This window comes from Chelmon rostratus, chromosome 7, assembly GCF_017976325.1.
Source record: "Chelmon rostratus isolate fCheRos1 chromosome 7, fCheRos1.pri, whole genome shotgun sequence".
In the NCBI taxonomy this organism is placed as follows: domain Eukaryota; kingdom Metazoa; phylum Chordata; class Actinopteri; order Chaetodontiformes; family Chaetodontidae; genus Chelmon; species Chelmon rostratus.
In genome coordinates, this window is record NC_055664.1 from 12,548,812 (window position 1) to 12,574,609 (window position 25,798).

The window sequence follows — 25,798 nt, forward strand, 5'->3', positions numbered from 1 at the left end:
ACACCAGAGCTGAACCTGATTGCACATAAAAAGATCTAAATTGAAAGTCGACAGTTTCCTACATAGAGACAAATTACACCGAATCTAAAGTCGCTGTGCTTGGATTTAGAAAGAGGAGAGGGGCCTCGTCAGAGTCTGTGTTTTCTGTGATTTCTAAGCATGGAACACGCTGAAGATGGCAAAGTGCACTTTACGCACTTTAACATTTGGGAGCAAAGGACGTGATGTAACAACAAATGCTATTTTGAGAGAGCACATGTGTGGAAAAAACACAGCTTTGTTTCTAAAAGGAAAGAAGGAAGCGTTAGTAAAAGACTAAGCAGGAGCAATCTGACAGAAAAAGACAATGTAGGCCATTATTACATTATCAGTAGCCTCATTATTGTATTATTAGTCTATTATTGGACTCTGCAGAGGAGTCTGTAGAGCCTCTTAACTGTAGAGAAAACAAATGTGCACATTATGATAAAAAACATTTGGTAAGCTTTTAGTTTTTATGGTCCAACTAAATGTTTAATATCTTTGCACCTGGAATAATTCTACACAGCTATAAAACATTCTTATCACAACCCACCTAAACATAGGTGATAAGAAATTTTTAGTTTTTCCGTTTTGTTTTATCTGTTTTGTGTGCAGTCTTGAATATGAGTTATTGTCTTACTATTAGCTTGTCTGTCACCTGCAAAGCACTTTGAATGGCGCTGACCTGTATGAAAGGTGCTTTAACCTGGCAGCTCACGCCTGTTTGAGTGTGCTGAGTGAAAATCTTTTTATTGTATTTTTGTGTGTAGAGGCCACTGTTGCTACCGTTGTTCTCGTCTTTGATGGGGAAGCAGAGGATGTTGCGGGTCCTAAAGCCGGTGCTGTCGTCCACGCCGCGGTAGAAGAGCGGATGGGAGTAGGCATCCTTAATGTTCAAGATCTGGCCGGTGGTCGCCACGTGACCGGCAATACCCTGATCTGCTGGAATACGAAACTCCTTCTGCACTCGCACGCACACACACACACACACACACACAAATAATTGCTTATTATCTTTTTTACTCTTTTGCTTTTAATTGGTTGTTGACAGTGGAGTCAAACAGGAAATGAGGGGTGAGACATGCAACCACAGTCCCCAACCAGGAGGGTGCCCTGAGCGTTTCAGGCGCTGACAGCGTGGTCTGGATGGGGACCTTTGTTGCTTGTCATTCCCTATTTCTCTCTCCCATCATTTCCTGTCTGTCTCGACTGTCAGCTCTCTAACAAAGGCGTGAAATGATCCCCCTTAAAAAAGATCACAGGAAAAGACACAAGACACACCATAAACAAGCAAACTGAATGATTGTGTGTTACCTCCTCGTCACTAACCACGCCCCCGTCAAACACCTTCGCCACCAACTCATGACTGACTCGATCCAGCAGGAACACTGAACAGCTGGAGAAACACACACACACACACACACACACACACACACACACACACACACACACACGCACACAGAGTTAGAGGGGAATTGGACAACAGAGCAAAGCAGAGAAAATGAGAGCGTTTTATCTCATTTAATCTCAGGTCATTTTGTAACTTTAATTAAATGCAGCAAGTCAGTTAAGAGCAAATTGCCAAGATAGCCTTTTCAGATCAAGACATTCACACTGCACACACACAGTGAAGCATCACTTTGAAGATGAATCAGAGGGCTTACATCTCTGCATCACTGAGGTTCCTGGCCTCCACTATAATTTCCTGTAACAGCACTGACACATCATCTGAAAGAATTAGAGACAGACGGAGAGAGAGAGGGGGGGTGAGCGAGGAAATAAAAGGAAAACAGAGGAAATTAAAGCAAAGCTCAGAGAGGGAGAAACAGAGGTTACACAGTGAGTGCTAGTGGATCAGCTGCACAAGCTGATAAGAGCTTCTGTAATCGACAGTACAGTGAGAGGCAATTTGCTCTACCAGCGGATCAATTTTTTGTACCCGCAATCATGATGAATCATCAATGACTTTATTCTACTGTTGGTGCTTACTGTTAGATAAGGATCTAAATGCCTCAGTGTAATTAAAGGACAGCGAGGTGGCGCCATCATTTTTAGTGCCCTTTTGATTTTATGGTCATGATCCTGAGCGTAATCACCTTTAGGTTTGGGAATATCTCATTCAATTACGTGCGCAATTCGTTTCGCTCGGTGACCATTTAAGTATTGGCCATTAACACAAATTGTCCTACAACGTTCCTTCTTCACAGAGGGTGAGTGACAGAGGGGGGGGGGGGACTTACCCAAGTGTGTGAAGAGATTCTTGGCCACTTGTAAGAGTGCCTATGAGGAGAAACAGTGCATGCGATAAGATCTTTAAAAGACAGCTTCATGTATATTTACATAAGCATACTGTGTGTGTGTGTGTGTGTGTGTGTGTGTGTGGACATGTATTACTGACATTGTGGGAAAATAAATCTGTTTACAGAGTCACATTGAGCAGATTTGCCTTCCTTATGGGGACAAAATGCAAGTCCCCATAACATAAATCATTAAATTTTAGGGTGAAGATTTGGGTTAAGGTTAGGGTGTTAGGATTAGGCAAGTAGTGGTAATAGTTATGGTCATGGTAAGTCTCCAGGAAATTAATGTAGCTCTATGTAACGGGGGCTGGGGAGGGGGCGATGTGCAGTACCTGGCACTCCACTTTGAGTTTCTGTTCTTTCTGGAAGGCCAAAGTTGAAGTGAGGACCGTTGAAGTGTAGCAGAAACAGTGCTGGATTGCATGCTCATCCGCCTCTGTGTGTCTGCAGTTAGGGAGACACACACGCGCACACACACACACACACACACACACACACACACACACACACACACACACACACACACACACACAATGAATCTGAATTTGGACAGAGCTAATAGGCTGCTGTGGGACTTTTATTCCCAAACATCAAATATTCATATTGTACACATGTTATATGTGGTATTGCTACCTAACGTCCAGTGTGCAGGATTTAGTGGTATCTAGCGGTGAGGTTGCACATTGCATAAAGTGAATGCCCCTCGCCTCACTCGTCCTTATAGTGACCACTAAAAATGCAAGAAAACGTTTGTCCATTCTGGGCTGCTATAGAAACATGGCAGAGGACCTGCTCCCACTGTAGACACATGAGCTAATGATTCTTATTTTCAGGTAAATATACTCTAATGAAAACATAGTAATGAATATTATATTACATCTCTGCCAATACACCCCCCTTACAGTACGTTATGGGGACAGTTACAGTAGCCCCCTAAATCCTACACACTGGACCTTTAAAACATTTCTCAAACATTTGAGTAAGTAGATCTGAAACAATAAATGAACTCATTAGTTGATCGGCTTTAAAAATTGTGACTGACTTTTTAAAATTATTTTATTAGTGCTGGAATGTAACATGTAAGTACATTTACTCAAGTATTGTACAACAGTGTACAATTTTAAGGTACTTAAGCATTCTCATTTTGTGATCAATTATACTTCTGCTCTTATACTTTTTACTCCACTATATTTATCTGACAGCTATATTCATTAAAGTAACACATCTGATCAGTTTCTAGATTATACAGTTTGTTTTAGATTAAAACTACCCAACAATATATAAACCTGCTAAAATTACATATCAAAGAACTGTAATTTCATTAGAAGCAATATTCCAACAAGAATGGAGAATTTTTGCACAATGAGTACTTTTATTGGATTGGATTATTTGGGAATATAATTAATAGATTAATTGATGATGAAAATAATCTTTAGATGCAGCCCAAAAAGAAAAGCAAGATGTATAATTATTAGCTAAAAACACAATAATCACTTACAGTTGTGTAAGACTGAATAATTAGTGAATAATTATGTCTAAATGACTGTAAACAGAACCAAACTCTGGTTTCCTGCAGGTGGTGAATGAAACTCTGCTTTAAAATGAAATGACGTGAGAACTTGACAGCATTAAGGAGGCAAATGAAGACCGATGAATGAAATGATCTGCGGTGACCACAGTGACGCCAGCAGCTGCCGGCAGTTATCTTTCTTTGTCTACAGGGGGCAGTGGCACATTACTGTGTCGATGTCAGGATCAGGGTCTAGCTTCTGGGCTTTCTTGCTCTGCGTTTGGACTCCCAGCAATACTAGCAAAGGAGGCAGGATTTGAACAGAGCTTGAAAAAGGCCTGGAAAACTCAGTTTGAGGGCAATTAAGTTCACTCTCCCACAAGAGGTACAAATCCTTTATCACTGACATTCAGGAGAGTAACACAAAGCAACAGCCTCTCAGATTGGAAAGTAATTTTCTGTGGTACCAGCTAGATATTTCTAGCCATGACAGACAAATCACCATTTCCGTCGCTAGAATGAAAACCAGCAGGAGTCCATCTCCAAAGACCACAAGTCAGATACACACAGTAAGAAAGCAAACAACACTTTCCACAAACAAATGTAGAATAAATGAAGAATGTGTGTACCCTGTGTGGGGTAGGCTGCAGTTTCTCAGAAATAAATCCAACAGCCAAACTAACACGGCCTTCCCAACACTGCTGCCAACTTAATTTTCAACACGAACCCTCATCATGTGTTGGCTTACATACTGTTTACTTGATCATCATGTTGTTGCTGCACGCTATATTTCTGCTCATGCTTCTAACTAAAAAACAAGATTAAATGATGCTTGTGAGCAGGAACACCGAGGCACCCAAACCTTACTATGGACCTGTTACTGCTGTCACAATGTGTTTTTATGCACCTGTGTCCTACAATTTAGAGGCTGAATTACACTTTTAGAAGGGGGAGGCAAGGGAAGAAGTTCCAAAAAACTCTGCACATGAATATGCAATATATGAGGTATACGTATGTCTTCACTAAAATCTGGAGGACTGTGCTCGGAGCAAAGGATGGATTTATCACATTTTCTGCACAGTTGCAACCATAATCCTGCTGCTGTTACTATGGTAATGAGATGCCGGCTCTGTCATCAGTGCCACTGGCAGAGGGAGAAATTATAGGACACGATCCCTTCTCATCTATATTAGTCTTCAGTCACAGAGAGAGGGGATTGTATGTGAGCGCATGCATGTGTGTGAAGTGTGTGTGTGCTTGTGAGAAGTGTGTTTAGGGAAGAAAAGATAGAATACGCTAATCTCCCAGCACTTACACACGGAGAGACATGCGCTGCTTGACAAGGGCATGGTGATAGATATACAGATAGATAGATAGATATACAGATAGATAGATAGATAGATAGATAGATAGATAGATAGATATACAGATAGATAGATATACAGATAGCTACAGAAACACAACTGGAGAGAGTTTTTGTAGACTTCTTCTGTATTCAGGTGACAGCGGCATTGCTCCTAGCGGCATCTCACACACACACACGCACACACATACACAGAAATACATGCCAAGAAATGGAGCCAAACCAGGCAGCCAAGCCACCCGCTGTTCTGACCTGACTCTAGATCATCACATAGCCATCTGCATGGTCTCTCTCTCTCTCTCTCTCTCTAGCACACACACACTTACACACACAAAATGTGATCTGACACAGACTCCAAAGTGATGGTATCCACACACAAAGGAGCATAGAGCCCGCGCCGCTGGTTGGCAGCAGATTTCAGTGGAAACAGCAGCATGTTTCCACTCTCAACAAATCTGAGCTGCCGAGCTCAACCAATCAGGCTACCCATTCCAACGCTTCTGTAAGCCGCTGTCAGACAAATCTTTGTATCTAACATGAGTCAGCGCTTCAGGAATTAGGCAAAGCCAAATCATCTTCAGACTGACATCCCAGCATTTAAAAATATGCTTCAGTAATAAGTCATCAGTGGCAAAGTGAAGATAAGGAGCTAAGAAACTTCTGTTTTTGGCATAAGAACTCTACTCTGCATGAAGTGCTTCAGTGTGATCTTATGATTCATGAGGGGGGGGCAGCACACAACCAAACAGGAGGAAGGTCAACGATAGCTTATAGCAGCATGAACACAGTCTTTTGCAAACATACCTCTGCCCACCCTGCTTGTTGAAGGCACACGCCAACGCCACCACCTGACCGGTGGCCCTGCTGGCCACTGGTACACAGAGCATGGAGGAGATCTCACAGCCCAACATGCTGGACAGCTGCCGACGCTCCTCCTGAGAGGAAGAGAGGCGCTTCGGTGTGAACACAAAATAAATAAGATAAATACAGTGGAGAACAAAGAAATGAAGAAAATGTCTCCTTACGGCACTGATGTCCTGAAGAGTGATCGACTTCTTCTTTTCAACAACCTGCCCAAAGCGTCCAAACATCAGCTGTGCGGAGGAGAGAAAAGGAGAGGTAAAGATTTGGTGAGCGAAAATTGAGGGAGGTGATGAAAAGCAGTGTAATGAGGGCGACAGGAAGAAAACAATTCAGGGAAGAGTCCTTGAGATTCTGTTAAATATATAAATAATAGTTGTTTATTCGTATACTCTGAGTGAAGTCTATCCTCTCTTGTTAAATTAGCACAAATAGACCATCCTGGGTGTGCTTATTTGTGTCCTAATAGCTCTCTACACCAACTACTATCAAGACTTCACACATCATTTAGCCTGGGCTACACTGTGTGTTCGCACCATAATGGAAAGCCTGTTAAAAATGCTACGTCTGCACCACAAACAGGAGGCTTAAAGCGACCAAAAGGAAGTGATTGCTTCTCTTGCCCAAATTTCTTAATTATAACCCCTGCAAGGGATTATGAAAGATTACATGTGGGAGGTTTATTCTACCGTGTCAGTCAAAGAAACCAACACACAGGGTTACGCCACTTGCATTAAAAGTAAGCTTGTTATTGCAGCAAGCGTCCCTGAATGTGCCTCAGTGTGGCACCTCATGGCCCCCAGTGTAAGAAACACAAGTGAATGAATGAAGTATTGATAAAATCATAAACTGATGAGCAAATGACTGAACAGGGCACCAATACAGACACTAAATGCAAATAATGAATATTTATGACTGAGTTGGTGTGTTCGTTGGCCTCACCGGGAAGCTGATCTCCTCCTCCAGGACTTTGTCTCCAACTACCTGAAGGCCACAGAGGTCAAAGGTCATGGGTTAATCAATCGATGGAAGGGAACTCTGTATGAGAAAATTGCTGTATTTGTGTGTATTGTACTGTGTGGCATTTCAAAGAGACACTATGAAAAACAAATGTGTACGAGACTGGAGAGATGTGGAGAGAATATATATGTGTATGTGTGTGTGTGTGCGTGTGTGTTTGTGTGTGCGTACCTGGCAGAAGAGCTGGTGGTTGTCCTCAGACACCAGTAGTAAACAACAGCACTGCGACTGTGTCTGCTGCTGCAACTGAAGGAGGACACAAACACAACATCAGTCCTGATATATATCATCACTGAAATCTTTAAAAGAAAAAAAAAAATTCTTTATCAGACTCAGTCCGATTGTTTTTGAAACCTCAATTTGAGATTCCTCGGAGCGTAGTCGAGGAGTGAAGATAAGATTAGAGCTCAGTGGACAGTGGAAAACGACTGGAGCTTGGGTGGGACAAGAATTCAATATTATCTTCAATTTCTTGCAGGAGCATCAAATTGCAAATAAAGATTTATTAGTGTGAACACACTACGGCAATTTTAATGACCTCACACTGGCTGCCCATTTGATTTAGGATTGATTTCAAGATTTCACTTATTATCATAAGTCCTTCATGGCCTGGTCCCAGAATATATGTCTGAACTGCTGTCCTCTTAACAACCAGCGTTCAGCCGGACGGCTGTGGACGTCGCACTTAAGTCTCTTACTGCTCTATTTTAACTTTTAATTTACCCGCTGATGTGATCATCTCGTCAAAACGTACCTGCATACCTTGTAAATAACAGAAAATACATTAACATTCGCTCAGAAGATTTAAATTTCTTTCTGAATGCACACACAGGTGGCTCTGTGAGTGTATGAAAGAAGGTGTGTCTGTGCACTCAGCCTCTGCTGCTGAGCTCTGTAACACCTGCAGAGCTGCAGCCAATTTCCCGCTGTTGAAACATTCATTGACACTGCGAGGTGGGAACACACGCCCATGACACAAACACCGTAGGCACATAAATAGGTAGTACATAAATATATACAGATATCACACATGCATGCACACACACCCACACACAGCTATAAGAGCAGCGTTTCCCAACACAACATTCTTCTCAGTAATCCACCGAGCTGGATAGAGAACAAGCAGGACAGGGATAAACAGCAGCCAATGCCAGAACACTCGCCCTCCCCAAGTCACGCACACAAGCATTCATCACGCACACACATGCACTCACATACACACACAGCACAAACATACACACACGTGAAGCATGTCTCTGCACTAACATGTAATAAATAAGCCCCTCCACCCCCTTTTTTCCCCAAATGCTGTTAATCCCATAAGAGCCGCCCCAAGCACTTCCCGCTAAACTGACTATTCTTCAGAAGCAACAATCTCCTGCTCCTTTCCCCCCTCCCTCCTCTCCTCCTCCTCCTCCCCTCACCCCTTTTTACAACTGTAACAATAAACAGGCGAAACAAATCATGTCGGATTCAAAATACATCTCATAACCCCTGCAGCCTTTTGCACCACCACGTCTTCTTCCTCTCCCTTTTTTTAGATTTAGGAAAAAAAAACCCTACAAATTCAGGTTTATAGGCATCAAACGCTGACGTGTTGCATGCACGCTGCACTGCTGCAGCTGTGCTGTTCAACCACATGGTCGAGTCCTCCAGTGTCAAGGTAGCACAAGTGCAGGGAAGGTCAAGCAGGTGATAATAACAATTTTCACAGGAAAATACAACACAGATCAGTTTCAAACAATTTTCATCAAGACTTCATGTTGCCCACAAATTTATGTCAAAGAGGATACTGATCACAGCAGTAAATTAGGTATTCTTTTGACACTGAGAGAAAACATAACAGAAAATCAAGAGAAAAATCGGAAAAATGCAAGACGCTGCAGCCAATGAATGCTCCTGATTTTTGTTGTGGAGAAAAACACTGATTTCACTCAAGTATACGTGCGTACATACATTAGGATTCTCAGAAGCTCTGATGGCTGAAGTCCCTTTGATGCTGTATAACCTTGAAATCTCTTTTCTCACCCCTGCTTTACTCCACACTATCATATTTTCTTTATCAATGAATAATTCCATACATTTAAAATGTTGTCAGGTTTCTACACATGCTGTAGATGAAGCCTGATATCTTAACACCTCTCCTCCTGCTTCCCTGCTTTTTGCAGTCTATCATATAGAGGGAGGCTTACTGTGTGAAGACTGATGAAGTATGTGTGTGATTAAAAGCTTGTGGTATAGGTAATGACAGGAAGAGGGGAACAAGTCACTTGGAAGGATGTTTTGCATGTACCGTACGTCTTTAACTGTGTGTGAGTGTGTGTGTGTGAGTGATCTCAACCACTTACATAATTGATGACTTTGAGCTGGAGAGAGGCTGCATCAAGGTCAAAGAGCTCACCTGAAGGAGAAAAGGGAGAGAGAGAGAGCGATGGGAGTAAAAACCAGAGAGGAGCAAGGGCAGATTGGCGTTAAAGAAGAGGGGGAATGCAGAGCATGTACGCATGTGGGCAGAAAGCAATCCAGGGAGGGATGCACTGAGACAGCAAGGTCGGGGAGGGGTGAACGGGAACCAGCTAACAGACGGCCTAATAATGAAGACAAGACAAGGGATGGAGGGCTGCCTGGACTGCAGATGAAGACAGGAGGGAAGAGTTGGTCAGGGATGCAGAAAGGCGAGGTAGAGGCCGGGACTAACTGAGGACAGTAAAGGCAACTCATATTTGCTGACAATTACCCGGGCGCAAGCAATGCTGATGTCTGTGTATTTATTAGCGAGGACACTTCCATTATGAATGAGATTTTGAAGTGTTTTTGCAAAGCATTCTGTTTTCACACAGGAGCTGTCATACGCTCTTTGTGCCACAGAAGGAGTCCATCTAAATTCATAGAGCTTCTTATCCAGATGGGCTTCCTCTATTAACATACCTCACCTCATACCTCAAGTGTTGGTGTGCATACATGAGGTGTAGGAAATCTAAGATGTCTGCGTGTGTGTGAGAGAGTGAAGAAGGAGGTTTATTCAATATGTCTTTATGTATCGTGTCAACCGTCTATGAGCGTGTGTGTGTGTGTGTGTGTGTGCATACCACAAAGCTGCAAGATGTTACGGTCGAGTTCGCAGTAGTCCTGGTCCGAGACGTTGAGGTGCAGCAGTGCATTGTGGGACTGTATGGGAGAGGGGCTGAGAGGAGGCCTCTGGTAGGACGCCTGAACAGCCTGGACTCGCACACACGCCACTGAGGCCTGCAACGTCACGCACGTATGCAGAAATCAGAATAAATATTGTTTGGTCCTTCGGCGAACCAACAAAAATAAATAGAAAGGCCAAACATCACCAGTCTAATCCCTTCTGAGCATATTTATGCAGATATATAACATCTGATAAAACAACAGATATTTTTGGAGGCCAGGCAAGCATGATGGATTTATTTTCTTTTATTGATTTTGATGAGGTGTGTCTAGGATTGAGAGTGTATTGATATAAACTTTCTTAAGAAATACAAACAGGCTTTCTGGATTTATAATGTCAGAAACTTACAACTGAGGGGCTTTTTGTATAATTAATTAATAACAGGGCATTTTGTAGTTTTTGCACTGTTTTAGCAGTTCGCTAAATTCTTGCTTTTGTGATCATTTTTGCTGTTTATGTTTCCTTTCGTTGTGTGTTTTCTGTAGGTTTATAGGGTGTTTTGAGGGGCAACTTCTTAAAGCAGCCATTTGCAGTGTCTTGTTTTTATTGGATGATTACCAAAGATTACCTTCTGCCTTCTTGTGGGGTATATAAGGCTGTGCTTTACCTCCTCTGTGAAAACTAAGCAGAAACCTCTGGGACTGAAAAATGAAGCCAACGCAGAAGTGCCAAAAGCTGCAGTTTCTCGAATGGCAACTTGAGGCTGGCCAAAAGTGAGTCAGTCTCCATGGACCCCCATATTAAAATGCCCAACTTTACAGCAGAAATAAACATGTTTATATCCTGGTACAAAAAATCGGTTTTGGCCTCTATAGCTAATTTCCACATTCATGACAAATGTACAAGGCTGAATTTTTACATAGGTCACTCTTTTCAATCATATTAAGGCTTAAAGTTATACATAATAACAGCCATGGCCACTTTAAGTGACAGCTAGCCACCAAGTTTAAGCAACCAGGCTTTATTTGGCAGGCCTCTTCTCCACCCATGCTCCACCTCTCTGCCCATGTTTGGGAGTTAGGTAGAGTCATGCAGTGCCATAATGGGGATGGGCGGAGCCACTCTGCTTCACAATGGCTCTTCAGAACCTATGGGTGATGCTGCTGCAGAGACTATGTCCATGTTTAATACAGTCTATGGTAAAAACATGTAATTCTCAAATAAAGAGCAAACATCATTAATTAATTAATCTAATTACTGCTGCCAAGTTGTTTTTTCACATTTTCGACCAAAACAGACAGAGAGAGAGAGAGCTTACATGTTTTTCCAGGACATTAAGATGCACTTCATCCTGTTCAGATAGTGGATTACAGCCCACCTGCAACACACAGAGATATTTCAGTCCGGTACACAAGCTCGACTGATGCAGTGTCGGTCAATTAATTTGCGATTGTTAAATAAAACCATGTGAATCCATATGTGTTATTCAACTGTAAATATGCAGCTTTTAATAGAAGAGCAGGGGTAATGGTGTAACCACGAGTGGTTGCTTTAGTTTCTCCAGTTTATTGAGTCGCTGAAACCTGATTGCATGTGCTTGAATACAAGAACTCACTAGTAAGACAGCGATGGCCTTGTCCCGCTCCTGGTCCAAGAGAGGAATGATGACAGCTAAAAAAAGGAAGAAAAAAAGCATACATAATACAGAATGCAGTGATTCAGATAAAACAGACCGTTGTTCCAGCAATTTTCTTTCTGTGTCCTCGCTCTTAATCTTATTTGGTCTGTCTCCGTGTTCTAATACTAATAGAAATATGCAGGGAAAATGAACATGGGATGAAATAAACCTAGTGTCCTTGCATAACACTGTTTATTCTTTTGTTCTCTTTCACTTGTTATTCTCATGAATGGAGAGCGGAGAGCGACAGCAGCAGATCTTTATGGACAAAACAAGGTCTGGGATGAAGATCTTTGCTGCATGTGTGACCAAAGGGAAAATGATATTTTTGCTGCATTGGTACCAAACTAACTCTGACTTCTGCAACAGCCTTGTATGTTCAGTGATAGTTATTGATTGAGTGCAGAGCAGTCATGCATGCATACTTTAGGATGTGTCCATGATAACATGCCTCCAGGTAATTCTCTCATTTCTGCTTTAAGATAAAAACAAAATATGATCACTTGAAGAGGAATGCAGGGTCTTTTCATGCTCCTTTCAAGCTCTTGCATTTTTTTTTCATCATAAGCCTTTCACAGCCTTTTTTGTGAGTGGGGGGATGGGGGGGTCCTCTAGTATGATTTTATTGCCCACTCGGCTCCGTACCTCTCCCCCGGCAATCATCATCTCTTGTTCCCTACCTCTCTCTCTCTACCTCCTTTCGTTTGTTTGTTCTCCCACGTTCCCGCATCTCGCTGCTTCTCTGCATGCACAAGCTCACGCTCACACATCCTCAAACAAAGCCCACAGACACACACACACTCAGATGTTGGTCCATTTGTCTGTCCGCTCGAGCCCTTGCTGCACACACACCTCTTCTGTGGGCCGGTAACGGTGCTGCGAGGCAGATTCTGTACTTCTCTGGCAGTTCGGACAAAGGAAGGCCAGCACACTGACATCGCTTCAGCTGGTCCACGATGCTCCTGAGACAGAGACGCGCAAGTTGAGTTTGACTCCTACAGCGCACTATTGTGTGAGTGTGAAACAGAGCGACAGTGTGTCAGACACTGGGGAGTAGAGGATGATGGGATTTGGAAGACAATTGGGGCAAATGGAAAAACAATCACCAGCATTACAAAAACAGACATGTTGTATTCATTGACACTAACCAATACATGTCTGAATAGAACTATAGAACTATTCATTGTGAAATTATGTGAACTCAATACAGCAGTGTGTGTGTGTGTGTGTGTGTGTGTGTGTGTGTGTGTGCGTGCGTGAAAGTGCTGGACAGGTATAACCCACGTGCGATGATGGCAAAGGTCGATGTGTGTTATATTTAACAGAGGGCAACTTACTTATGCTAAAGTATGAGACAAGGATTTGTTTGTTCTGGACTGACACATATTTACACATACACAAACACGCACACACACAAAACACGTGTGTGGCTGCATCTCTACACACCTCAGTAAGCACACACACTCAGACTTGCATAAATATGGAGATGAGGGACAAAAAGAAGGAAAATAGTTTCACTCAGGTAAATTCACAATCTATGTGCTTCACATAATAATGGACTGAACCCTCCAGCAGCTGCACACACAGATGCACAAACACACACACACACACACACACACACACACACACCCACACACACAGCAGCAGTCACTCCATGACATGCTCACAGAGTCTTAAATCCTCTCCATCCACTGCAGCCGGATCTCTGCATGGTGCATTGATTTAAAAATGTCCATTTATTTCAGCTCACAGAGGAATAGCCCACTTCAGTCGAAAAATATTCTCATTGTAGGTTACTGCTGTGGCAAATACAGCTGACCTGTGTGTGTGTGCCATTGTTCAAAGCAGCTTTCCTGCACCATCACAAGAAAAAATGTATTTACTCATGCAGAAATACAGTTATTTACATTTCTCTGTGCCATGCATATTAGATAATAACATTTATGTTCAAATGTCTGGTGTGTGCATGGAGATAGCTATAAGGTCAAGTAAAGCTACACAACAGTTAGCAGCAACGATGGTTCAAATCGAGTGACGTATAGGTCAGAGCTGGTGTTATGGGCGGTGTGTTTACAGTCACAACAGTTAGCAGCAGCAGTAGCAAAGACTTGGAGACGGACAATTAAGTAGACCACTCAGGTACAGTACGTGTGTGTAGGCGTGCAGTTGGCACTCATAGAAATCAGTGGGCGATTAAATGATCTGGGTGATGCTAGTGACTTCATGATTGATTCTACATTTAAGTTGTATCTGTGTGCTGTTATAATGTGATGCCATGTAATTCACTTGGCCTGCTGGAAAAGAAAATTTAGATTAACTGAAGAGTTTTTAATCCAAAATGTATAAAATGTTCTTCATTACTGCAAAATGTATGGCAGTCTCACAAACTGAATGTTGTCAAAACAGTTATGGTATAATGACAAAACCAATCTAATTATTAGTAATCTGCAATATGCATACGGCAATAAAAAAAATATAAATACCGCTTTATTTTTAAATGGAAAAAAGTTTGTTTTAAGTAGAAATAAAACTGAGAAGGTTTGTTGCAGCAGTAGTACCACTGCATTGTGTATCTTCTGCGACTACGAGACCTTGAACTGCATGTCTTCCATTTGCAACATTTCTAACAATAGCTTGTTTGGCTATGAGGCATCAGTTATCTTGTGCACAACAAATGGTTTAGAGAATAAATGATCATGGGAGCTGTCTTGGCTGAACTGGCTCATTTGTGTATGTGTGTGTGTGTGTTTGTGTGTGTGTGTGTGTGTGTGTGTGTCAAGGTCCAGTTAATGGGCTTGTGTGTATTAGAAAGGGAGCTGGAATGAGGTGGAAACACAGTGGCCTTCTGCCTCTCAGATGGGTTCATTGAGTGTGTGTGTGTGTGTGTATGCCAAGGTCTTGATAACAGGCTTATATAAGGAGGTGAATTGGAGGCAGAAAAGTAACAAAGTGCCCTGTAGCTCTTTTAATATCGCCACTACCTCCAGCCGGTATGCAGCGCTGGCAAATGTGTGTGTGCACACGTGTGGTCTGTGCTCGCGTCCTTGCGTGTTCGTCTCTGCATAAGCATGTTTGTGTGTGCACCAGTGTTTGTGTGGCAATGAGGTGTTAGAAAAAGGGTTCTTGTCTAACAAACAGACAGTTTCATCTATAATGTAGTGTTGGTTTTTGCCGGAGCCTGGGCAGCAGTTGCAGTGGCACACGGGTTGTAGAGCTTCAGAGAGCACTTAAGAGAGGAGAGGATCACCATGTCTCGCTGAGGGACCCAGGGCGCTGTCACCTCGACTATTAGCCCTGCAACGCTTCCGTGGGGAGAGGGATTGAAGGTGAGAGAGAAAGAGGAGCGGTGGGGAAGGAGGAGGGGGGTGTAGAAAGACCAAAACACAGGCAGCTTAGTGCTTCATGGCTCCTTGGGGAGAGAGCGGGTGAGAGGAAAAAAAAGGGCAATGATAGACTGATGCAGCGAGGTGGGAAGGTGGAATAGCAGATGACAAGAGAGGGAAATTGTTCGTCACACGAGAGACAGAGAGGGGTGTGTTATAAGAAGGAAAAAAGGGAGATAAAGGGAGAGTTTTAATGAGACAGCAATAAAGATGAGGGATGAGGAGAGAAAGTAAGAGGTGGTACAAATGAGAGAATAAGAGAGACGGAGGAGGTCCTCGCGTGCCTTGCTGATGAGATCTCTCTCTCTCTGTGGCACTCCTGTCTCTGTGTTGATGGGATTGTGGCTCATATTCATTCAGGTGGCACCTGCTTTTCACACAGAGGAAACAGCCATCTCTGTTTCCCATCTTCATTTCTCCCTTGTTCTATTGCGAGATATGTGCGTGCATGGCTGCTGCGTAGACACACACACACAGAGTACGCACACACACACACACACACACACATACACACACAAAGACTACACACCTGGTCTTTCCCTCCTGTGGCAGTTCATGCGGCGGGTCGTCAGACAGCAGCCTCGAGTGTCCCTCCAGCATGTAGATACATACACACTCCTGCGATGAAAAACACACATATACGTGCACATTCATTTGTAATATTAATCAGATTCTAATTAATGTAGTGAGTGATGAGCCTCATTTCTTTACAACAAAGGCCTGAAGCCTCAGTTCCCTGGTCTGTTAGGGCCGAGGCATTTAGCTCCACCGCTATGAATACTAACAGGAAGCTTTTTTTTCAGGTGATAAATCAAGGAAATGTCTGTTATGTTCAGCTGTTTGTGCAGACAGTTGTGTAAATACCGTGCTGGGTAGCAACTCCTGTATGCTGTCTCGAAGGGCCGCTCGCAGCGAGCGCGCGTCCACAACCGCCGCCAGCCGCAGCAAAGCATCCTGGGGAGGGAGACAAACAGATGTCCTCATGTCTGTTTGGTTGCTTGTTTGTGATTTCAGTGTGCAGCTCCATAAACCTGAGGCCTTGGCTTTAGTTCTTTTTTTGTGTGGGTACCATGTTTATGTTACAACAGCTCTTCTCTAGATATTTTGCTTGGCAGGCTGCGGAGGCCTTTGAAACAATATTTAAACTGTGTCTCACTTGGTAAACACATAGCAGCCTGTGCTTGTTGGAGCCACAAGTGAGGTACTTGGAAATTAACTGAACTCAGACACCGTCAGGGATTACTGGAGTTAGTTTTGCTCTTCAGGACACTCAACGCTTTTGTTTAATTTTGGCACTGTGTAAAACCAAGCACTTCAATATTCATTTGCAGCGTTCGCGAGGCAAGAAGCAGCTGATTATTCATGAAATGAAATGGCGTTTAGAGGTACTACAGCACAGATCACATGGTTCACAATTACATAACAGATATTTACTTTCTTATCATTGCTGCATTCTTCGAAGATTGGATGGAAGCACTTAACTTGGAGAAGAGTGGGGGTTATCTTAATTACAGCCTGCCTCTGATCAGTCTGATCAAATTCAGCAAGAGCCAACCTATTTTCATCTCCCTTGACTTTGATAAAATATCTCTCCGCATCAAAATTCACTACAAATCCTGAAGACAGAGCGACACGAAGGACCTCACCACAGCTGAAACCAGAATGAAATGACTCCTCTTGTGAAGTGAAGGTGTGCTTAAAACAACCTACTACCCTCAAAGGTGGGGCAATAAAAACAGAAGGACAAAACTCAATGAGTTGTACAAATGGAGATGATGACATAATGATGTTGCGAATGCAAAAACGCAGACGACATTGTGTGAAGAATGGAAATACAACGGTCCAGAGAGAAGTTCAAACCCGTCTTACTTCCCTGCCTCCACACATCTGGTCAACTGCTGCATAAAGTGGGTGTGCTTGTCCAATTGTGAGATTTTGGAAAGAAGAAAATTGCAAAGGTTTGCAGGGACAGGGTTTCAGGTCCTGTGTGTGACCATTAGACGAGCACTTTGTTTGAAGCATATTAACTTAAAGGGGACAACAGAACAGCAAGGTGAGAGCAGTTTGTTTTCATCAAGTGCACTTTTCGGTCCTCTCAAAACAACCTTCTACATTAATAAAGATTAGGTTTGGAAACAGGGTAGACAAGCAGAGGAGAAGGAAAACAGCAGAGCTGATCTGTGATAACAAACAGGGGGGCTTATATTTTAAGGTCACGAAAGATTGAGTTTGTGCCTCCATGTTTTAACATTTTCACCTCTCACCAGCATCACAAACAGGCTCATCAAAAGAACGCTCGTAATATCCCAGGTGACGACTGTAAATTCATACCATGAGAATATTTACACTGTGTGTGCAGTCTTCTACTTAAATCCCTACAAGCTCCAGTTATCGCACTGCATTATTATTACATGTAAGCGCAGTCTAAAGAGAGAATCTTGGCAAGTCTTCAAAATCTGATCAAAGCATAGAAAAACACTGGAAGAAATGGCAGAGGATGCTGCAGCTTTTAAAACTGTGTACTGAATATAAATTGGAAAGAAGATGGTAAGGTTGAATCGCCTGTGACTGCCGGGCGATGCTCTTACATTTGTTCTGACCAAACTTTTGGTCACACAGTTGAGCTTGCAGGAAGAGCATATTCTTCCTTCATTAAGCATAAAATACCAGAAATGTACAGCAAAGCTGCACCTGCTGGGGGGTTCTGTGTTCTGCTGGGGGTGTCCGCTCTGTCACCCTCACTTTTATCTTTATTTTTCTCCTCCTTCTGCATCTTTCTCACAAATGTTGTTTTGTTTCTGACCGAGAGGAAACATGGACGACAACGACAGAGGAGGAGGGAGGAGGAGTTGCTAGTGGTTGGATGAGGGGGTTGAGGAGGGTCAAGGAGTGAGGGAGGAAAAGAGAAGAGAAGAAAAGGGGAGATGGAGAGAGAGTGTGGAGCTTTGTCATGCCTGAGCACTCAGTGTTGGTTATTACATATGATTAGATATGATTAAATGCGATTAGCTTTGATCACTCAATCAGCCTGCCAGAGTGCTGTTGTAATGAAGTTGGAGCTGTGCCAGCTTGTGTGTGTGTGTGTGTGTGTGTGTGTGTGTGTGTGTGTGTGTGTGTGTGTGTGTGTGCATGTGTGAGAAAGAATTTGAGTGTGTTGAATCTTAAGCTGTGGATCTTGAAATGCCAATAAGTAATGTTCGATCCTCCATCCATCCTCCCCACTCTGCTGTCAAGAACTCGTTGAGGATGGACACTGAATCCTGTCATCCTCTGTGTGTGTATTGGTGGTTGGATGTGTATGCAATGTGTGTGTGTGTATCTGTGGTACATTACTAGCAATAAGATGTATGCCTTGGTAAATGTCAGGCTCTTTCTTATGACCTTTACAATAATTTCTCGCCATAAACCTCAAACCATCTGTTATATTAGTTTACCTGCTTCTCCATCGCAAACACACACACAGACACACACACACACACACACACACACACACACACACACACACACACAACACATGCACACACACACAACACATGCACACACACAATGTATACGCATCCAATTGCACATACGGACACACAATTCAATTTTTTTCTTGTATATTTTGCTCAATCAAATTTAATCTTAACATTATTAGTTTCGCTTTTTTCCCATTTTATCTTGAAATCTGATAATTTACATCCATTTCATGAAAGCCTAACATCAACTTTTCGCGAAAACAATAGTAAAAGCTTTGTTTTTTTATTTGGACAACATACTTTGGTCCGGTGGAGTCACTGATTCTCCCCAGCAAGAAGAATTAGATAGAGGACAGCGTAATCCATCAATTAATTCAAACCTGAAGCATGACAGTCTCTAAAATCTGAATAAAAACAGCGATGTGATTTCATTACACTGACACAGTTTGTTTTTCTCTAATGCCATTTCAATTCATGTGAATTTGGCCGAGGCTTTTATCTGAATTGAGTTGAAAATGCCATAACAAAATACATTTTTTTTAATACGAGAGACATCAAATCCACCCCCTGACGACGGAGATCCAAAACAGCATGACGGGACAATGTGAAGGGCCATTATCATAATGGTGTATATCTATTATATTTATTTAATTATTTCTATTCAATTTTAGAATTACTCTCATAGGTTCAACATTCATTCTACTCATTGCATTACTGTCATTCATGATTTATTACAGAAATGCACTCATCTGAAGCAGGATGTGTTGTCCTGTAAATGTCATGCATACATCCATACGGTGAATTGTGGGACTTTGCTGTCATTTTCCTCCCTGCACCTTTCTACCTGAACCCCTAAATCTCACGTTGATCTCCAGGTTTCTCCTCCTGGTCCTCCCCCACTCCTCCTTTCATCAGGATGCCGTCGCTGCTGTTGTCATTATCTGCAGCCTTTCTAATCACTCGGAGCGCTCTGACATTTTGAAGGGCGCCAGTGATCAGCATTACTAAACATAAATTCCTCTCTCTCTTTATCTTCATCAGACACCCCCCTCACACACGTGCTCACATATTTTCCTTAGGCTCTTCGGTTTACCTTCTGACATTTCGTACATGAAACTGCTCTCATAAAACTGTGATTTTTATGTTCACAAGCTTGGTTAATCTGTTCCGTCATGGAAATCTTCACAGTGCAGAGTATCAGACTGATAGCCCGGTCTACAACACTGAGACTGTCTCCCTCCTCCCCCGTATTACTCACAAGTTCTCTTACCCTAAATGTGTGAATCACAAAAATCTAGTACCATCCCTACTGCTGGCAGTGGTGAAGCATCCCATGAAGCACCTGATAAAGTCCTAAAAACAGCACATCCATGGTTCACACATAACACATCACATTGGTATCCCCACCCTGATGTGCAAGCAGGCCAAATTTTTCTACTCATAATATAAGGCATCTTGCTCCAATTACTACATCATGTACCCTCATGGACATGACATACTGAATGCTACAGGCCCAACAAGACCCTCAGATTTGGTTTGATAAATATCGGACCACCAGCTAACACTTGATTATATCAATTTTGCTCCGGCTACTTAACAAGGTGGGGGCGTTGACTTATTCTGTATGTTTCCAATTAGAACTCCAAACTCCAAACTCGCTTTGTCCAGCGCCACAGACCCAGATGATCTCCTTCATTGAAAACCTGATCCTTATTCCTGATTTTTAGAGGGATTTGGAAAAATTATCTGTGACCTTGTCTTCAGTCTTCTGAGTGTCGCCTTTTTGACACTTTTGGTGTCACACCATGACACTCACTGCATTGGTAACACCCTTGACTTAATAAATGAATAAATCAAAACTGGAGGTTTTCTAGAGCTCATAGCACGAGTCTCTATTGATTTAAAAGCATGCCCTGCTGCTGCTAAAGCAGCATCTTTGGCTTGCATAATCACCAACAATAAACACAAGCTTAGATTTATTTTTGATACTGTCGCCAAACTTACTCAAAAGCAGCCATCTGTTAGCTGCTTGCCATTAACAGCACGAAAATTAAGATTAGGTACAAAATTAATTCTTCATCTCCTGCTGTTTCTGTAAAATCAGAAATGTTGTCTAAACTGGCTTCTAAACCAATCACCTGCCTCCTCAATACCTTACAGTAACACATTACAGTGGTAAATAACTTTTTCCTGGCAACAAATTTATCTAATGTGTAATGCATTGCTGCAGAATATTAAGCTTTTGGCAGCTATTTATGTAAAACCATTGACATCACAAAAGAAAAGATTATTGTTGAATACAGAGTCAAGAAACAGCCACATCACTAATGGTTAAAATCCAGGACAGAAGTGACGAGTCCAAACATAAACCACCATGTTCTGAACACACAGATTACAACTACTACTGTTTGAACACTAATGTTACAAGATAACGTTTGCATTTTGTAAGACAGCAAACTAAACAAACTACTCAATCCAGTGTGGCATGATGGGAACTTTGGGCCATCACTATAGCTCCAGCGTTCAGTAGACGTGGAGCAAAAGAGATGTGTGTGTGCATGTTTGTGCATCTGCGTGTGTGCGCGTCTGTGTATGTGTGTGTGTGTGGTTTGCTCTGTCCAGAGAGCAGCACACTCTGCTCAACCTGGGTTGCAAAATGTAGATACAGTATATCTATTCAGTACCTTTATATTGGGCTTCAACCTGACGTTTCCGCGCGTATTGTTGAAATAATAGACTTAGCGTGAATAAATGCTTCAGGTCGTGGTTACACCAGTAGAACACAGCTAAAGGTGAGCCTGCACAGAGCCAGTGCAGACAGTTGCAGAGATTAAAATGAGGGCGTATCTGTTGCATGAGACGTGCAAGTAGGAAATACATGTCTGACAAAGCTTGCCAGCAAAATTTCTGTCAAAACCTCAGTGTGGCTTTTGACACCATAGATCACTATGCACTCCAAGACTGACTGGAAAATCAATTTGACTTCTCTGACCTGGTTTCTGTGTAGTTAAGGTCTTACTTATCTGAAAAAACAGAGAGTTTATTATATGAAGACTACATTATAGTTTTATGATGTGAAAAACAGAGTACCCCAGGGCTCTGTTCTTAGCCCTCTGCTTTTCTCTCTTTATAATTCACCTCTTGGCCAAATTATACACAGTTACGGACTTAATTTCAAACAGTTCATGATATTTAGCTGTATGTGCCTGTAAAGGCAGCCAATCATGCTTAATTAAATTAAACGCCTGCTCGTCTGCTGTGAAATACTGGATGTCACGTAATTTCCTGCTACTCAATCCTGATGAAACTGAGCTACTAGTCACAGTTTGATCAAATAATTTGTGATTTCCCAAAGTTTGACAGCCAATAATCTTAATCCCAATACATGCCTCTGTACAAGCCTGCTGCTTACTAGCACTGGCTGCAAAAGTTTTCAAAGCTTCAGTTAGATTCTTCACTAAAACTAGACAATCTGACCATGGATTTCCATTTTTTTTTCCCTTAAAGTGTTTTTGAGGATGTTTTCCTTATCTGGACTGAAGGTCTCAGGATAGTGGGTGACATACGCTGTACAGAATTCTAAGCCCCTTCTGGCAAAACTAATAACGGGCTGTATAAATAAATATTTAGATATTTTCTATAGCCTCTATCTTTCTTTTCACTTTTATTTGGAGTTACTGCAGGTTTTCTAGTGTAGGCAGAAAGGTACACACTGAAGTGTGCAGTCAGCACTCAGTTTCGTCTTTGGGAGGGCAATCAAGCATTAAACATCACTGTGAAGCTGCTCCACGGCTGGTGTAAAAAGCTGAGAACATGTGGCCTGCCTTGGTAATACAATGGTATGGAAATTAGATTATAGTGGAGCACGATTTGGCAGTTGAACAAGAAAATGCCAACCTGTTAATAAATGTAAGTCAAGAAAAAAATACAGGGCAAAATTTTACCCTTTCATTCAATCTTTTCCCAAAACTACAGCAGTCATAAATCAGAGTTAATAGAGAGGCAGGCAGACATTTGGAGCATAACTCCAGGAGGACAACTCACTCAGAAGCTTAATTAAGTCTACACGGACAGAGCTGTAGCTCGCAGGATGAAGCCAAATCAGCTCTGTATAATATCAAGATAATTTCCCACTGAGCAGAACTAGGCCAGGTAAGATTTGCACATTCTTTCGAAGGTTCGTTTTAACCTGCTTTGGCTGCCTGTTGAAAAGGGATTTTTTATGGCAAAACATAGTGAGAACTATGTTGTTTGGAACTGTACTTCTATATGAAAGACAACTTTCACGCTACTGCCTGATTTGTATACATTTTTATATGCAGTAGTATTTCAAGATGATTAAAACATTATTTCCCACAGCAATGTGAGCCAGCGCAGCTAGTCAGCTCCCATGTTTGCTGTTACTGCTCTCTAATGATGAAAGCATAATTAAATAGTTATACAGCTGTATTTGGTGGTTGCAGGATCTGTTATCTGAGGGGCTCTTCATTTGAATCCAGCAGCGTGCAAAAGGTTGCACAGGAAGCAGATTTGAGCCCTTGAGGAACACACCAGTGAGATATGGAACATGCATGATGTAAGATGCAAGAAAATACTACAGTAAATATATATAGCAAATGAGGAGAAAGAATGGGAGGCAGCAGTGGTGCAGCAAGAAAGCAGGAAAGAGTGGGTGAATGAATGAAGAGATGACAAGTTAAATACATGTGTTTTGTATTTAACTGAAGTAAAGAGAGAAAGGACCTTTATTTGAGACGGGCTAAAATCAGAGACAACCTGACTCCCCATTGTTATATACTTTGATATCTGAAAAAAGAAAAAAAAAAAACCTTTATAGCAGCTAGTTACATTTTCTTCTTCATCACTCACACTCAGTACTTAAGCTCTTAGTTCAGATAAACAAAAGGTCCAAACAGACTTTAACGGATGACGAAAGGAGGAAAGCAAAGGAAGAGCAACAGAGGAGGGACAGACAGATGTGCAACTGATGTGTGTACAGAAATAAAATTAAATAAGATGAAAATCACTATATGGAGAGGCAGAATGACAAAATTAGGTATTGATTGCAAACATATCAAGAATATAAGTAAATAACTTAAACACATTGAGAAAGAAGCCTTCCTGTTTTCTTTGTGCTTCAATTTGGCTTCTATTTGAGACCAGCTCTTATTTGACAATATTCTGCAGGAAAAGGTGAATGGCTGCTGTTTATTTGGATCAGATGCTGGTCAGCAGCTGTGACATCCATGGTCGTGTTTTTGGAGAACACAATTTCTTTCTCTTGTGCACTCCCATCCCAAGATCAAAACTGCAATCATCATCAAAGTAAATCATATCAATTTGTTTTATTCTACTGATCCTCTTCCTCCAACATCAATAAAAACACACGTTTCATCACAGCTACATGGAAAATCTGAGCACACACAACTTCTTTGAAGTTTTCTGTCACTGAAGTCAATATTACACAGGACCATCTAATGACATCACCATGATCACAATCAAAGTGTCCATGCAAATGATCCTGTGGTCATATGCTTTCATTTTCTGCCTTTAATTCTGTCTCCTTCAAAACCTGGTGAGAGATTCTAGTTTTTACACTTCTGTTGACTCACTGTCCCAAATGTCAGATGGAGGTAAATCTCATTAACTGCTGAAGAGGGGAAGCACAGGATATGTGTTACATTCCACAACACTGAACAGATGAATCCCTCCCCGGCTCTGAATAGCTGAGTCAGACTCACGCTGACGTAAAACATACGACATTCAAACACTTATTTGTTATTAACAAGGGGTTTGGAACAAGGGTTTTGCTTTTATATTACTTTGTTTGTAGCTATTTTACAAAATATTCACAGTGCAAACACCCTATCATTACTTTCTGCTTGTACTGAAGGTAACACATTCAGTGGAGGATCAGATTTTAAATTAGCCAGTTAGCTGAATACTAATATTCTAAATTGACCACATTAGATAAAGACGTAGCTTAGCTAAAGACTTGACCAAGAGGATTAGTTTAAAGAGCTAATTGGAGCCTTTAGGGTTACTCCCGCATTTCTTATCTGCTGCATTGTTCACAGAGCCGCCTGCTAAATCAAGCCAATCTGCATTTCACAAGGTTTACTGTTCGACCTTGATCTAACAGCAAGAGGATGGGGGGGTAATGGCATCACACTTGCACATGATTAAAGGCATCGTCCCTTGTGCCTATAGATTTTTATGTAAAATGAACTATGTACATGCTCTGACAAACCCCTCTATGCATTTCAGCAAATTACTAGCTTGCTCACTCCTTCACCTGCTGTAGGTTTAAGTCGACAGGGGATGCACTGCTCACTCTTTAACATTCGAGCTGAGTGAATTACTGATGTGGATTGATTTTTGCCAGTTGTCTGTCAGTCGCTGAGGGCAGAGAGGAGAGAAGAGGGATAAATGTAAAGACTAAATCAGTGTGTCTGCCTGAGTGTCTGTCTGAAGAAGAAGACACATGCACACACGCACACACACAAACACAAACACACACACACGCAGCATGGCCTGAGGGAGGCTGGTAGTGTTGCAGTGGGTCCTGGTTGTTATTCCAACAGAGCTGGGTCTCCAGTAGCATCACTAACATACTGGAGACACATGCACTGTAGAATACAGCCAAGCCATGATGACGGCCCCTCCATGCATACACACACACACACACACACACACACACACACACACACACACACACACACACACATATACAGCACCCTAGTGATAGTTCCAATAATAAAAATCAAAGAGTACAAAAAGCCGAGACAAAGATGAAAATTTTATCTCAGTCAACTGAGACACACAGAGAAAAAGGAAAGGAGGACAATTTAGTATATTTCCTTTTTTTGTCTTTCCCTGTCTGTCGCTCTCTCTCTCATGCACACACACACACACACACACACACACACACACACACACACACACACACACACGTAGATAAAGGACTAGAGGTGTAAAACAATAAAGTGATGCTGCTATGGTGACCTATCACTGTGTAAAGAACAGAAGAAACAGGTGCATCACGGTGCTACCAGCTTATTAACCAATCTG

At 42.1% G+C, this 25,798-nt stretch overlaps 1 protein-coding gene across 2 annotated transcripts in view; it reads right to left on the minus strand.

Moving 5' to 3' along the window:
* The window catches only part of LOC121608959 (cGMP-dependent 3',5'-cyclic phosphodiesterase), a 100,888-nt gene that overhangs the window by 11,067 nt on the left and 64,023 nt on the right, over positions 1-25,798 (minus strand). For both annotated transcript variants that reach the window (XM_041940412.1, XM_041940413.1), the window contains 16 exons: positions 16,134-16,223; positions 15,799-15,887; positions 12,739-12,848; positions 11,824-11,879; positions 11,527-11,586; positions 10,165-10,321; positions 9,424-9,476; positions 7,247-7,321; positions 6,998-7,039; positions 6,220-6,288; positions 5,999-6,129; positions 2,654-2,765; positions 2,262-2,301; positions 1,686-1,749; positions 1,336-1,417; positions 808-982 (listed from right to left, as the gene is read on the minus strand). In XM_041940412.1, coding sequence (XP_041796346.1) covers positions 808-982; positions 1,336-1,417; positions 1,686-1,749; positions 2,262-2,301; positions 2,654-2,765; positions 5,999-6,129; positions 6,220-6,288; positions 6,998-7,039; positions 7,247-7,321; positions 9,424-9,476; positions 10,165-10,321; positions 11,527-11,586; positions 11,824-11,879; positions 12,739-12,848; positions 15,799-15,887; positions 16,134-16,223 — 1,405 coding nt within the window. The remainder of the gene's footprint in view (positions 1-807; positions 983-1,335; positions 1,418-1,685; positions 1,750-2,261; positions 2,302-2,653; positions 2,766-5,998; positions 6,130-6,219; positions 6,289-6,997; positions 7,040-7,246; positions 7,322-9,423; positions 9,477-10,164; positions 10,322-11,526; positions 11,587-11,823; positions 11,880-12,738; positions 12,849-15,798; positions 15,888-16,133; positions 16,224-25,798) is intronic.